This window comes from Helianthus annuus, chromosome 7 (genome assembly GCF_002127325.2).
Source record: "Helianthus annuus cultivar XRQ/B chromosome 7, HanXRQr2.0-SUNRISE, whole genome shotgun sequence".
Lineage (NCBI taxonomy): Eukaryota > Viridiplantae > Streptophyta > Magnoliopsida > Asterales > Asteraceae > Helianthus > Helianthus annuus.
In genome coordinates this window covers 143,629,356-143,643,249 of record NC_035439.2, presented here as the reverse complement: position 1 = coordinate 143,643,249, position 13,894 = coordinate 143,629,356, and the positions used below count along the sequence as shown (strand labels likewise).

General features: G+C 35.5%; 2 protein-coding genes and 1 long non-coding RNA gene across 3 annotated transcripts; 1 reads left to right on the top strand and 2 right to left on the bottom strand.

The window, feature by feature from the left end:
* Positions 1–502: 502 nt before the first annotated feature.
* LOC110868994 lies at positions 503–1,244 on the top strand. Its single transcript, XR_002552900.2, has 2 exons — positions 503–933; positions 1,012–1,244. It is a non-coding gene; the product is annotated as an uncharacterized LOC110868994 (long non-coding RNA).
* A 2,804-nt stretch (positions 1,245–4,048) lies between these two features.
* On the bottom strand, positions 4,049–5,059 carry LOC110867434 (transcription factor MYB73). The gene has a single exon (XM_022116459.2). It carries the CDS (start codon positions 4,929–4,931, stop codon positions 4,077–4,079), a length of 855 nt encoding a protein of 284 aa, XP_021972151.1. The 5' UTR covers positions 4,932–5,059; the 3' UTR covers positions 4,049–4,076.
* Positions 5,060–12,564: 7,505 nt separating this feature from the next.
* Positions 12,565–13,355, bottom strand: LOC110867435 (transcription factor MYB73). Its single transcript, XM_022116460.2, has one exon. The coding sequence runs from the start codon at positions 13,216–13,218 to the stop codon at positions 12,733–12,735; it is 486 nt and encodes a 161-aa protein (XP_021972152.1). The 5' UTR covers positions 13,219–13,355; the 3' UTR covers positions 12,565–12,732.
* Between the last annotated feature and the right edge of the window lie 539 nt (positions 13,356–13,894).

Below are 13,894 nucleotides of genomic sequence, written 5' to 3'. Positions count from 1 at the left end.
GAATATGTTCGAACCTATTAAATCGACTGAGGTTAGGTTCAAATTGGTTTAGGGCTGGCATAACGGGTTAACCCGATCAGTTAAGACACGAACACGATAAGACACGAACCTAAAACACGTAAACACGAACACGACACGAAATCTTATCATGTCAGATTTTCGAAACACGAACACGAACCTGTTAATAAACAGGTTACACGAAACTACCTGTTAAGACACGAATAAATTACCAACGTATCATACGACCTGTTTAACACACAAACACGACTGTTAAGACACGAACACGACCGAATAGGGGAAGTTGTGAAAGAGATTTAAAAATTATGGTTTGGATTGTGGAAAAAGAACCGCGTGTGTTTATGTATAATTCATCCTAGGTCCCACGATTGATGCCCCCATGTTCACACCCACATATAGTTTTTTTTTTTAATTTTTAATTATTAACATGTACTTAACGGGTCTTAACAGGTTATCGTGTCGACCTGTTTTACACACGAAATCTGTTAAGGTCAAACACGAAACATGACAACTTCGTGTAGGTTCGTGTCGTGTTATCGTGTTATCGTGTCAGAATTGCCAGCCCTAGGTTTAGGACAAAAAAACCAAATCTTTTTTCCAATTTTTCAAATCGAGTCAGGTCCAAATCAGTATCAGGAAACGAGACCACAAACCGGTATACCAACTGGCTGGTTTAGATTAAGTCCAAATTGGGCCAAACCCGTTATTTTATACCTCTAGCCCAAACCCACAAACACTATATAGACCTACAAACCCAGATCTATCGGCCCACTAAGCATTAGGGTTCGCTAAATAACCCCCACAACATCCATAACATCCTGATCTCTTCACAATCTATCAGCGTCGGCTGCTAGGGTTCCATAACCTAACCAGAAAAGTCACAACTTTCGGTTTCCGATCACCATGAGGGCCAAGGTAAGGTTTCTTCATATGAATTGTTAATCGATTATCACCTTTTATGCATCTGAAATTGGTTGATTTGTGTTGTTTTAGTGGAAGAAGAAGAGAATGAGGAGGTTGAAGAGGAAGCGCCGAAAGATGAGGCAGAGATCTAAGTAATCTGTTTATCGGGAATAATATGGTACCAGTAATCGTCAGTTTATGTTTTGTGTTTTCTGTTTGAAGTATGATGTTTGAACTTATCGTAACGTTGTAGGTTTTTTGTTGGATTGAGTTTTATGACTTTTATGATATGAATTTAGCTTAAAATGTTATGGTTCTGCATATTTGGTTTGGTTTTTTCTTGTTTGTTGTTTGTGGGTGCTATGATTTTATGTATTTATCGCCTGTTATGGTCTTGCAAATTTAGATCGAGAATCTAAATTTTGGATTTGTGGCAAAGATTAATAAGGGATATGTTTTCTGTTTAAATTTGTGCAACCAGTGGTGTCACTGGTCGGCAGCGGTGAAGTTTGCGATTTTTGACATGACAGGGGGTCGAAAACGTACACACCCAAAAATTTATATAAAACAGGGGTCGAAAACGTATACACTCAAAAATTTCTAATACGAAAACTACATACTCTACCCTACTTGAGTGAAATGTTCGGGTGTCGGCCGCCCCATCCCGCCCCCACTATCCTACGCCCTTGCTTGTCGGGTTTCACATTTTTGTTTGATCAGAATCTTGGCTTGATCATAACCGATGTCGGATCTCAGGTAGTTTATGAATGGCTCTGGTATAATTTATGTTTTTAGTGATCACACCTTGGTTCTAAAAACGCTTGTGACGTGCTGAGGCGTGGGGCGCTGCTTTTAGGGCTTTTCCGCTTAGCGCCTTGTGTAATTACAAGAAGTGCTCAAAAGGCGTAAATTTTTGGGGTTTTTTTGGGGCTTCTTGGCCTACGGCGTGCACCTCATGTATCTGAGGCGTTTTTTGCAGGAAAAAAGTTGTACCTTGGGTTATTTTTTGTCTTGTACATGTAAGTAAATTGGTATAAAAACCTTATTTATTATTTTGGTTAAAAGTAGCTAAAACCTATGGGATATGTATGGGATATATATAAAAAAACTATATGAACACCTTGCTCCTCGGGTATGACAAGGCCACCGCTTTTGTGCTTTGCGCCTCAAATTTAGACCTTGTCGCTATTGTGCTCCTATCGCTTTTTAAAACCAAGGATCACCCACAGCCTTTGTTTTTTGTGATTTGATCCGAAGCCGGTGTTTTAAGTGAATCGATCTGAATTCTGTGTTTTTATCATTTTATGGGCTGTGTCTGTGTTTAGTGAATCGACATTGATCTTGTATGTTTAGGTAGTCGACCTTGAGCATATGTGTGTAGTGAAAAACAACCTTGGGTCTGTGTATCTAGTTAATCGACCTAGAGCGTGGGTTATATGCTAATCGACTTGAGTCTGGGTTACCAGCGAATCGACTTTGAGCTTGTGTTTTCTATGACATGTAAATGTAAGTTGAAGTGGAATGATTTTAAGGTTGGATTCAGTAATCGATGTATTAGAGTGGTAGCCACGTCTAATAGGACGTGTGGGTGAACGCCGCCATGGGGGTAAATGAGCGCTAGTACTCGGAATCACACAGTTTTCACCATTCGCGTGAAACACAACACTGTCTTGCAAACCATGAATCAAATTCAGTTTCATCAAAAATACGTTCTTAATATACAAGTAATGGTTTAAAGGCGATAAAAAAGCCATATTGAAACAATGGACATGCAAAATACTATGTTTAAAATAGAATTAATGGAAATTTGTTAGACTAACTGTGTTAGATTATACTTGTAACAATAACAAGAGTTATTCAAATTTTAAGATCAGAACTGTAATTTGCTTATAACCATGGTTGCAAAAGTCGCTAGGCGCTCCCTAGTCGGTCGACCGGGGAGTTGAGAGTACTCGGCCTAGGTGGAGAGTACTCGGACATGTTAAACTATAAAGAAATTAGTTTTTGGAAATTAAATACATGTAAAATAACATAAATTTACTAATATCTATAACAAAATACGTAAAAATGATATTCATTCTTTAATATGGTAGGCATATAAATTATGTTTTATTATTTTTCAAGTCAAACTCGACCCAAGTTGACATACCAGATACGATTTTGGCCACAGTTGACCATGTTTGACCGATTCCGAGAAATTAGGCGGAGTCAAAGAAAGTCGCCTCGGCAACCTACCTTATAGCGACTACTCGGGGAATACTCGGCCTTGGAAACCTTGTTTTACAAGTTACAACCATGCTTATAACAAATAACCCAAACTAAAGTTTTAGAAACCCCGAATTGAAAGCAAAAAAAGAAACCTTAACTCATCATGGCTATGTCGATCAAATTGAGATAGAGGATGTAGAGTTATTTAAAATCTAAGATCAAAACTGTAATTTGCATATATCACTTAAATCACGTGTGTCTATTTCTAATGATAGGGCTCCAAACAACTGAAAACGAACAGTTTGTGAACTGTTCAGGGGACATTCTTTTACGTTCGTTCATTTGATAAATGTACGAATATGAACAAGAAATTAGTTCAATTAGTTAAATGAACGAACAAGAAAAATTGTCTTGTTCATTCAATTCTATGAATTTTCGGTAATGTGTTTGTGAACATTCCTTCATGTTGTTTGTTTATATTGTTCATTAAAGACTTTTGTGCATTTTTATTTATTTTACTACCCTAACAAATAAAAAAGGAAACCATATTCTCACCCTGTTTATGTATCGTTCCCCTATCCTTCTCATTATTCACATCGACAAATAAGGAGAAGGGCTTCAAGGTCTAGCACCGCTCCATCTCACCATCCATTTGTGTGCGTTTGTATCCGTGAACACGCTTATTTCCACAATGAACGAACACTGACATAAATTTTCGTTTGGTAAATGTTTATGAACCATTGGTGAACACATTATTTTCTTAACGTACTAACACGAACAAGATCTTGTTCGTGTTCGTTTGGTTCGTTTGCAGCTGTAACTGTAATGATAATAGACATCAATTTAACACTAGTTGTGAATAAATGTGGATAGAAGAGGTAAGATGATGAGAAAAAAAAAAAACAATTGACATGTTAACTTCGAAATAAAATCAAAATACATTGCTGCTAATCTTCTCGGGCTAAACTTTGGACTTGCTCACTCTTTTGGGCCCAAGCCTGTAACCCAGGCCCAGATGCAAGCCCAACCTCTTCTTTGCCCCTCATTTCATTAAAGTAAATCCTAACTTCTTCCGCTATCATACGCTTCATGATCGTCACCAAATACGTATTTTCAATCTCCACCGTCGATTTATCCTCCACGTCATCACCCCCCTCATTCTTTTCCGTTACTTCTCCAACCGCCTTCATCTCCCCGGGTGGAAAAAGCGTAAGCACCGTCGCTGGCCCGTCACAACTAACCGGTTTGGGCTCAACCGAGGTTTCTAAACACTTCCTTTTCAGCCCCGGGTCCGACTGAGTCGACTCGCTCGTCCCATCAACAAACGGGCGTTTCATAACACTGTTGTTTGTCCCATTTGACCCGTTTGGCCCGTTTGACCCGTTTGGCCCGTTTGACCCATTTGACCCGTTTAATCCAGGCGAACCATTCTTCGCAACTCCCCGTCGCCGAAGAGTGGAATTCCAATGGTTTTTAATCGCGTTATCCGTACGCCCATGAAGGAGTCTAGAAATAGTAGACCACTTGTTACCATGGATAGCATGAGCCCGAACAATGACATCATCCTCTTCACGAGTAAACGGGCGGTGTTCAACGTCCGGGCTGAGCTGGTTACACCAACGTAGACGACAAGACTTCCCGGACCGGCCCGGTATACACGAGCTAATGAGGGACCAGTTTCTGGGCCCATGTTGTTCCACCATTTTGATGAGTGTAGCGTCTTCGTTCGGGCTCCACGAACCCTTGATCTTGCACCCGCTACCGCCGCTGTTGCGACCGCTGTTAACAAGTGTTTCTGGCATTTGAGTTTTGTTGTTATTGAAACGGTTGAGGGGGTTTATGAAGGGGGAAGAAGGAGGTTAGGTTTAACCGTTTTGGGAAGGGGGAGTTGTTGGCATGACCTTAAACTGCTCGTGCGTTTGTTTGTTTTATTTATTAATTAATTAGTTTATCCGAAACTAACATTGAATGAGTAACAATATCACTTGGTCAGTTACTTAATACAACTTAAATAAATAAATAATTAATAAAACAAAGTAAATCAAATTTCATTTGGATAAAAGTTCATATACACAATTGGTGTATAACAGTTCGTGAACTGTTTGACGAGAATTTAATAAACGAATGAACATGAACAAAAAACTTCGTTTGGTTAGCTAAATGAACGAACGTGAACAGAGGTTTCATTCGTTCAGTTGTGTTCGTGAACGTTCGGTAATGTGTTCGTGAACATTTGTTCATTTGCATTCGATTATATTCGTTCATGTTTGTTTGTTTTTGTTTTAATTTAAGATTTTGTACTTTCTTATATTTTATCTAAACTTTGTATATTCTTTAATTTTTATTTATTTTACTATCCTAACAATTAAACTAAGAAATTCTATTTCTACCTTGTTTATGCACTTTACCCCTTTCCTTTCTCTTTATTTATATCGATGAATATGATCGACCTCCGTTCAAAGATTCTGGATTCAAGTTCTAGCACAGCTCTCTCCACCATCCAACTTTAGCCTTCTTCGTGTTCACGAATTTATTTGTGTTCATTTGTGTTCGTGAACACACTCATTTTCTTAGCGAACAAACACGAACAAAAAATCATGTTTGTTAAGTGTTCATGAACCGTTAGTGAACACATTTATGGCCTTGTTTGTGCTCAGTCGATTCGTTTACAACCCTATGTATAGTTGTGTAATTAATTAAACGGGATTATTTGCTATTCAAACTTTTTTTTTTATATTATAAACAAGTATAGAAATGAAACAAGATACGGTTTTTTAAATGCATGTGAATTGTAAAGGCGGTTGGTGATATAAACCAAAAATCAGAGATTCGGGAGGGCATCCAAATCCTACCTTATGTTGGTTGCAACTGATTACACAAGTTGTAACGGCCTTTCTATAAATATTAATGTGACACTATTGTTTTATACGTACCAAGAGTTGACCATTCTATATTTACAATTGTTAGTTGGGTGGGTACTTGTACATGATGTATGTATTTTGTTGACACCACATTAAAGTGAATGCAAGTACCATTTAGGTACAATAGAGAGTTCTATACATGTTATTAAGCTTTTATATTGATGACATTTTCAATCAAAATAAACGAAAATACATGGTGTAAAGATCAAATACAAATGGGTCATATATAACATACAAAATACATTTAACATGAGAAGTGAAAGCGAGATTTTTTTTTTCTTTTAATTTTTTTTGCTTACTGCTTTAGAATGATATTTAATTGCAAAATATAAAAAAAAGATTCGTGATTTTACAGTAGTAAAGTAATTACTATAGAGTAATTAAAATTACATAATAACTTACTAGTCTAAATTCATGATTTTTTGGATTATGAGCAGGGTTGTTCCTACATTTTTGGAGACCCTAAGCGAACTATGAAGTGGGGGCCCTAATTTCGTCGATAAACTCTCCCCTTATCTCAACGCCATGGGTGATTACCCTTACTTTTTTCGTCTAATAATAGCCGATAGCCTAAAATTACAAGCAGGTTGCGATGGGAAGTGAGAATGATGATTGCGGTTGTATTAGGGGCTTTAGGTTGCTAAATATTGATGATTAGGTCGATGGTTGTTGCGTTGTAATACTTGGAAATCAAGGCCAAATTGGTTTTGAATCTTGGCCTTTTTTGCTAAACAATATTTATTTTGAACTCCTTCAATTAAAAACAAGTTTTGTTTTGAAATAAATGTATTTATTTGGGCCTGATACATATACTATATAAAAACTTTCAAAAAACTTAGAGGCCCTTAGTTTTTGGTGGCCCTAGGCCCATGCCTAGATTGCCAAGTTTATGGAGTCAACCCTAATTATGAGACTAAAATACGTGATTAATAAGATGAGGAAAAAATTCAAAAAAAAAAAAAAAATCTTTTTCAATTCTCACGTTAAAACTCTTTTTGTATGTTAAGGCTATTTTTATAATAACCTCACTCAAAATATATGATACAAGAGTGAACAAAAAGTTAATGGAATAAGAGTGTTTTTCATACGGTACTCAAAATAAGTCCTTAAAACCTAAACATATATAAGAGTGAACAAAAAGTTATGGAATAAGAGTTTAAATAAGGTTTTTCATACAGGAGTCAAAAAGAATCTTTAAAACCTAAACATACATCCGAAATTAAAATTAGTAATTGATATTTAAACTTTTACAGATGATTTATTAATCTTGTTTTAACATGTTTTTCAGTTTTTAGACAACCTCTTATCAGGGGCGGACCTAGCACTTTACAAGCCGTAGCACGGGCTACGGCTCAACTTCGTCGGTATAGTGTAAAATTAGTGTAATTTCCTCTGTTTTTATAAACTTTCTTATATATATTACCCAAATTATTTACATAAACCAAAATGAAGTTGGTGCAGTGGTTGGTAAATGGCTACCTTCTGTCTCTAATTGCTGAGGAAGTTTGTCCGGCTTCGAACCTTTCGAGCCAAATTTTTGTTTGCTAATGTGGGTTTTTTAATTTGTCTTTGTGTATGTCTATAAACTTTATTAGATACAATTCATAGTGTAGTGCATTTAATGCCTTTTACTTTGTTTTTGTTTATACACTACATCTTCAAACTTTATTTAGTGAATTTCACAAAATTTAACAAAACACGTATTTCATCCACAAAAATTTTTTTTGGTAAATTCTCTCTTGATGACTAAAGGAATACAAATATTTTGACATGTTTATATATTATATATAGTTGGTTATAAATGTATATGATACTTTTTTTTTTTCCAATTTGATCTTTTATGCTATAAATAAATACTAGTAGCGTCTCACGCTTCGTTTAACTATTTAAAATAATCATTTTGCAACAATAATTTTATTTTTTATTATTGTTATGATGTTATTAAAATTATCTTCTTATTATTATTTTTTTATAAATAACTTTATATTAAGGGATGGTTCTGCCAAGATCCAAAATATTATTTTTTAGGATACTCCTAAACTTTTCTTCTAGTTCCGCCACTGCCTCTTATTATAGTTTCCTTTAATATCTTGTTTTAAGATAATTCTTCTGATGACACAAAGAAATATCTACATCAATCAAACAAAATAATTTTATCTTTCACTTATAGAATATTGATTTTAAGTTAATAAGAGAGATCAAATTGATTTTGATTGATTGATCAAGATATCATTCTTTGTATCATTAGATTAATTGTCAGATTAATTGTTGACTTGTTTCCATGGTTCAATGAAATATTGAAGGATGTTATCGCATACTGAAATGCTAATACTGTTAATTAGACCGGGCAATTGACTAGGTACAATTTTGAATCTTGTACCTGGTTCAAACTACTTGCATTAAGTGGGTTCATATGCCATATTATTGAGGTTAGTCAATGTCTATGAAGCACGGGGAAACCAAGTATCATTGAGTACCCGTCCCGGGGACGTTTTGGGGACGGAAACACAATGGGGATGTTCCCCAAACGTTTTCGGGAAAGTGGGGACGACGGTATGACGTTTCAGGGACATTTCCTATTATATCCGACGAAAAATCCGACTCCGGTGATGTTTTCTGCCGGAAACCATGAAGAAGAAGATAATAGAAGAAGATGAAGATAACGGCTGGGTTTTAGCATGTTTTAGGCTTTAGGGTTATATAACTTTATGTATTTTGACATTTAGCCCCTCTATCTTCTTGGAATATCTGCTGATAAGTTTTGATGGCGGTTGGTGGCAGCGGACAGTGGTAGAGAGAGGTACATAGAGAGATACAAGATGGGTTAGGGCAGGTGTATATGTGTGAAATACATATAAATATACTAGATTATAACCTCGTGTATTACACGGGTTGTATAAATATAATTTTATATACTAAATAACAAAAAAATATATCTTAAAAAAACCTGTGTAGTACACGAGTTGAATAAATATAATATCGGTTAACACATACGGTCATCAAGATATGTATTTAAAAAATGAACTTATATGTACTTAAAAAATACTATTTACTTATTTTAATTTTTTATTTATTATTATGTTAGAAACATGTGTATCACACGGGTTAAACCAATAAAATATTAGATGCTTATTAATAAGTGAAAAAAAAAACAGTTGAGAAAGTAAATTTAAATAAGTAATAATAATCTTACTATACTAATAATAATTTAAATAAATTTAATAATAAAAGAAAAATTTTCCATACTTACCCTAGTTATGGTTCTACGAATAAATTTAAAAAAAACATATATCTTCTACGGAGAAGAAATAAATACAAACAATATATATTATTATTAATATTAATTCAAAGTTGAAAAAAATCTTTACTTCTATCTAAATAAGAACACTCTAGAAATCCGCTCATAAATATCAAGGATATTTTGTATAGAATTCTCTAGAACTTGTGATGTACTAGTATAAATAGGTGATGGAGTCTAATTTGGAGATCACCCAACAACTTAACAAGTTAGCACACTTTTACTTGTAAATCTTCTTTTGATCAATACAAAGTTGTTCCTTTGTATACAATACTTGCAACCATCACTAGAATCAATCACAATACGAGCATCGTTGGGGTACAAAGCATAACTTAGAGTAAGTCTAAGTCGCTACACGCGAGTTAGGAAATTACTCTGTGACACCAAGCTCTTTAAGCTTTGTTCCCAAAGATGTCGTGATTGCCACCACAAAGTCCTCGCACGCCCCTTGGGGCCGGTTAAACTGGATATCAGACACGAGTCTGGTACGATAAAGGTCGGTAAAATACGAATACGGTATGTCTTATGTATCGGCGGTGAATCCGGTTCTACCGGTTCAAACCATTGAACCGGTTTGCATTATCTAAAATTTGATTTCTTAATTTTAATAAAATACAATATTAAGGTGATATTGATCTACCATATTTCTGGTAATTAACCTAGTGCCTTCTATTCCAATATTCCGTCCTTGTTGAAATCGTTACTCACCTCATACAATGCAACATTGTTTATAACTAATAAAAATATTCTTAAAATGCTTAATAGTTTACAATAAAAATAGTTGTTTTTAGATAAAACTATGATTAGTTACACAAATCCTAGTTGAGATTGGATTGTTTTTTGAGATGAATTTGTATTTTATGGAATTTATAGGGTTAACTAGTAACTGGTTCAACCGCCCGATACAACCCGATTCAACCGGTTGAACCATTTTAGAGCACAACCCGGTATGACTTAAAAATCGGTTTTCAAAACATTGTTTTAAACTCTCTTGTAAACCTTCTTTTGATCAATACAAAGTTGTTCCTCTGTATACAATATTTGCAACCATCACTAGAATCAATCACAATACAAGCATCGTTGGTTAGGAAATTACTCAGTGACCCAAGCTCTTTAAGCTTTGTTCCCAAAGATGTCGTGACTGCCACCACAAAGTCCTCGCACGCCCCTTGGGACGTGGAGACGTGCAAGACCTCCAACTTGTTAATTTTCTTTATTGCCTGTATGGACGTATTCACATTAAGCCTTTGGCAACCAACCACATACAACTCGATTAAGCTTCCTCTAAGATCACGCGCCAAGTCATTTAATCCACAACTTGTGATTTTGTTACACATGCCAATGTTAAGACACTGGAGTGATGGCGCTAGTTTGGCAATAAACGTGAGCGTGCTATCGAAAAGAAACCTTTTTGCGTGTCCGAGAGATAAGAGGCGGAGGCTTGGCAACACTTTTGTGACATATAAGGGAACGTGAAGGGTAATGATACGCAATAAAAGATCACAAAGTTGGACGACACTAACCTCGAAAGTACGGGTTGTCATAATAGCTATAACCATTACCTCTAGAATCTCAGGTGTCATTCGACCCGTGGCTTTGAGTTTGTCAACGAAAAGTTGTTTGAAATTCTCCGGTAACATCTTATACCTCTCTTGATCTGCTATGATTTATTTTGGATTCTCTTTTAAAACTTTCATACATAATTTCAACAAAGAAGGGGAACATGGTGAGGAACACTTTTCACATCTATCCTCCATATTAACGATAAACCACACCAACAAAAGCATAAAAAAGTCATTATTAATTAACATATATAGTGACTAATTGTATTATTTTTAAATCTAACTAGGATTTTGACCCGCCGCGCGTTGCGGCGGCGTCGAATGTTAAAGTAACTCGAATTTATACCGTATATTTGACCCGACTCATTGTTGATTACGTCGCCGTCGAATGAAAAACCCAAATATAAGATTAAGTGTGTGCCCAGGCTCTTTTAGTTCAGCTCGATTAGAATTTTTAGCAAGCAAAACAATCTAGAGTCGCTCATGGTGACTTTTTTATACCAACAATTTTAAGTTAAAATTGTTTGTTGTTTTTAGTTAACATCAAACTAATCTTGTAATTGCAAAGAAATATAATCGTACACTTGCTCAAATGTTGTTCTATTTTTTTCCGTTGAAATTACATTCTTGAATTCAGTCTTAGTTTTTTAATTCTCTATACATACCACAACTATTAAGGTCATGATTGCAATTGCCTTTTAATATGTTATATGTATGAATCATGAATGATCAACTTTTTTTTATTTGCTTACATTATAATTGAACCTTCGATGATGTAATTTCAATCCTTTTGTTAGGGCTATTTAAAAACATTTGAAACGAAAGGTAACGTAAACTACTAACGAAAGTGAGAGCATCCCAACAAATTAGTTTTTTTAATTGCTATCGATGTTATTTACTCGCATTGAATTTGTATTAGTACATCGGTTTTACTTATAACAATTGTCCAAACTATCTGTTTATATATGCTTACTTTTATTATTAGTTCTCAAGGTGAAAAATTAAAGTGACCCGAAATCGGAAATGAACCTACTTTTCGGGTTTCTGTCCGAGTCGGGTATGAGTCGGTTCAGCCCGGTTTCACTGGTATGCTCACCCCTGCAACCATCGTTTACCCACATTACCCAATTATTAAACACAACCAAGAAATTAAAAATAAATTCAAGAATTTAGCAAAAACCCACTTCAACCCTTGGGCGATGACCATGATCATTTACTTCAAAGTAAAAAACACAATTTCAATAAACAAACAAACATAAAACCATCCCAACAACCACCACCATGTCCAACGTCACTGAAACGACAATCAACCGGCAACCTACAAAACACAGACCCACAAAAACATATTTATATAAACGAAGAGTCGTCGTGCAATTTTTTACATACTCGAGTAGAATTTCCCTCTGGCTTTTCTAAACCCTTATCTTGATGTAGAGATCTACAACATACAAAAGCAAGACGACTAATATATAATGATAGGAGTAAAATATAGAATTCTATGATAAGTTGTACTAAAACTTACCTTTAATAAGTAGAAAGGTATAAACCTAGTAGTGCACAAGCTTCTACACCCTTTAAAACCTCTAAAATTGGTTTAGCAAGATAATAAATTCAAAGGCTTGGTTTGCAAGAGGTTCCTTATGACAATTAAAGATAACTAAAAGAAACCATCAATTCAACGGGTATCACCCTTAATGGTTAGTTCTTACATCATATACGATTGCAAACTGAAACAAATCATATCAAATGATATGAGGTCCTTAACATGCGCATTATGAGAATTAGACATTATACTCCAAGCCTAATGTAGCTGTGGACAACATCAGATTACTAACAGGATGCATAAGGGTTCAAATAAATATCCGTTTGGCCCGTTTGACCCGTTTGGCCCGTTTGACCCATTTGGCCCGTTTGACCCGTTTAATCCAGGCGAACCATTCTTCGCAACTCCCCGTCGCCGAAGAGTTGAATTCCAATGGTTTTTAATCGCGTTATCCGTGCGTCCATGAAGGAGTCTAGAAATAGTAGACCACTTGTTACCATGGATAGCATGAGCCCGAACAATGACATCATCCTCTTCACGAGTAAACGGGCGGTGTTCAACGTCCGGGCTGAGCTGGTTACACCAACGTAGACGACAAGACTTCCCGGACCGGCCCGGTATACACGAGCTAATGAGGGACCAGTTTCTGGGCCCGTGTTGTTCCACCATTTTGATGAGTGTTGCGTCCTCGTTCGGGCTCCATGAACCCTTGATCTTGCACCCGCTACCGCCGCTGTTGCGACCGCTGTTAAGTGTTTCTGCCATTTGAGTTTTGTTGTTATTGAAACGGTTGAGGGGGTTTATGAAGGGGGAAGAAGGAGGTTAGGTTTAACCGTTTTGGGAAGGGGGAGTTGTTGGCATGACCTTAAACTGCTCGTGCGTTTGTTTGTTTTATTTATTAATTAATTAGTTTATCCGAAACTAACATTGAATGTGTAACAATATAACTTGGTCAGTTACCACCTCTTTTTACAGTTATTTAATACAACTTAATTTAATAAATAAATAAATATCAAATTTCATTTGGATAAAAGTTCATATACACGATTCGTAAACTGTTTGACGGGAAGTTCGTTCGTTTAATAAACGAACGAATATGAATAAAAAATTTCGTTCGATTAGCTAAATGAACGAACATGAACATATGTCTCGTTCGTTCAATTGTGTTCGTGAACGTTCGGAAATGTGTTCGTGAACATTTATTCATTTGCGTTCGATTATATTCGTTCATGTTTGTTTGTTTTTGTTTTAATTTAAGATTTGGTACTTTTATATATTTTATCTAAACTTTGTATATTCTTTAATTTTTATTTATTTTATTATCCTAACAATTAAACTAAGAAACCATATTTCTACCTTGTTTATGCAGTTTTCCCATTTTCTTTCTCTTTATTTATATCGATGAATATGATCGACCACCGTTCGAAGATTATGGATTCAA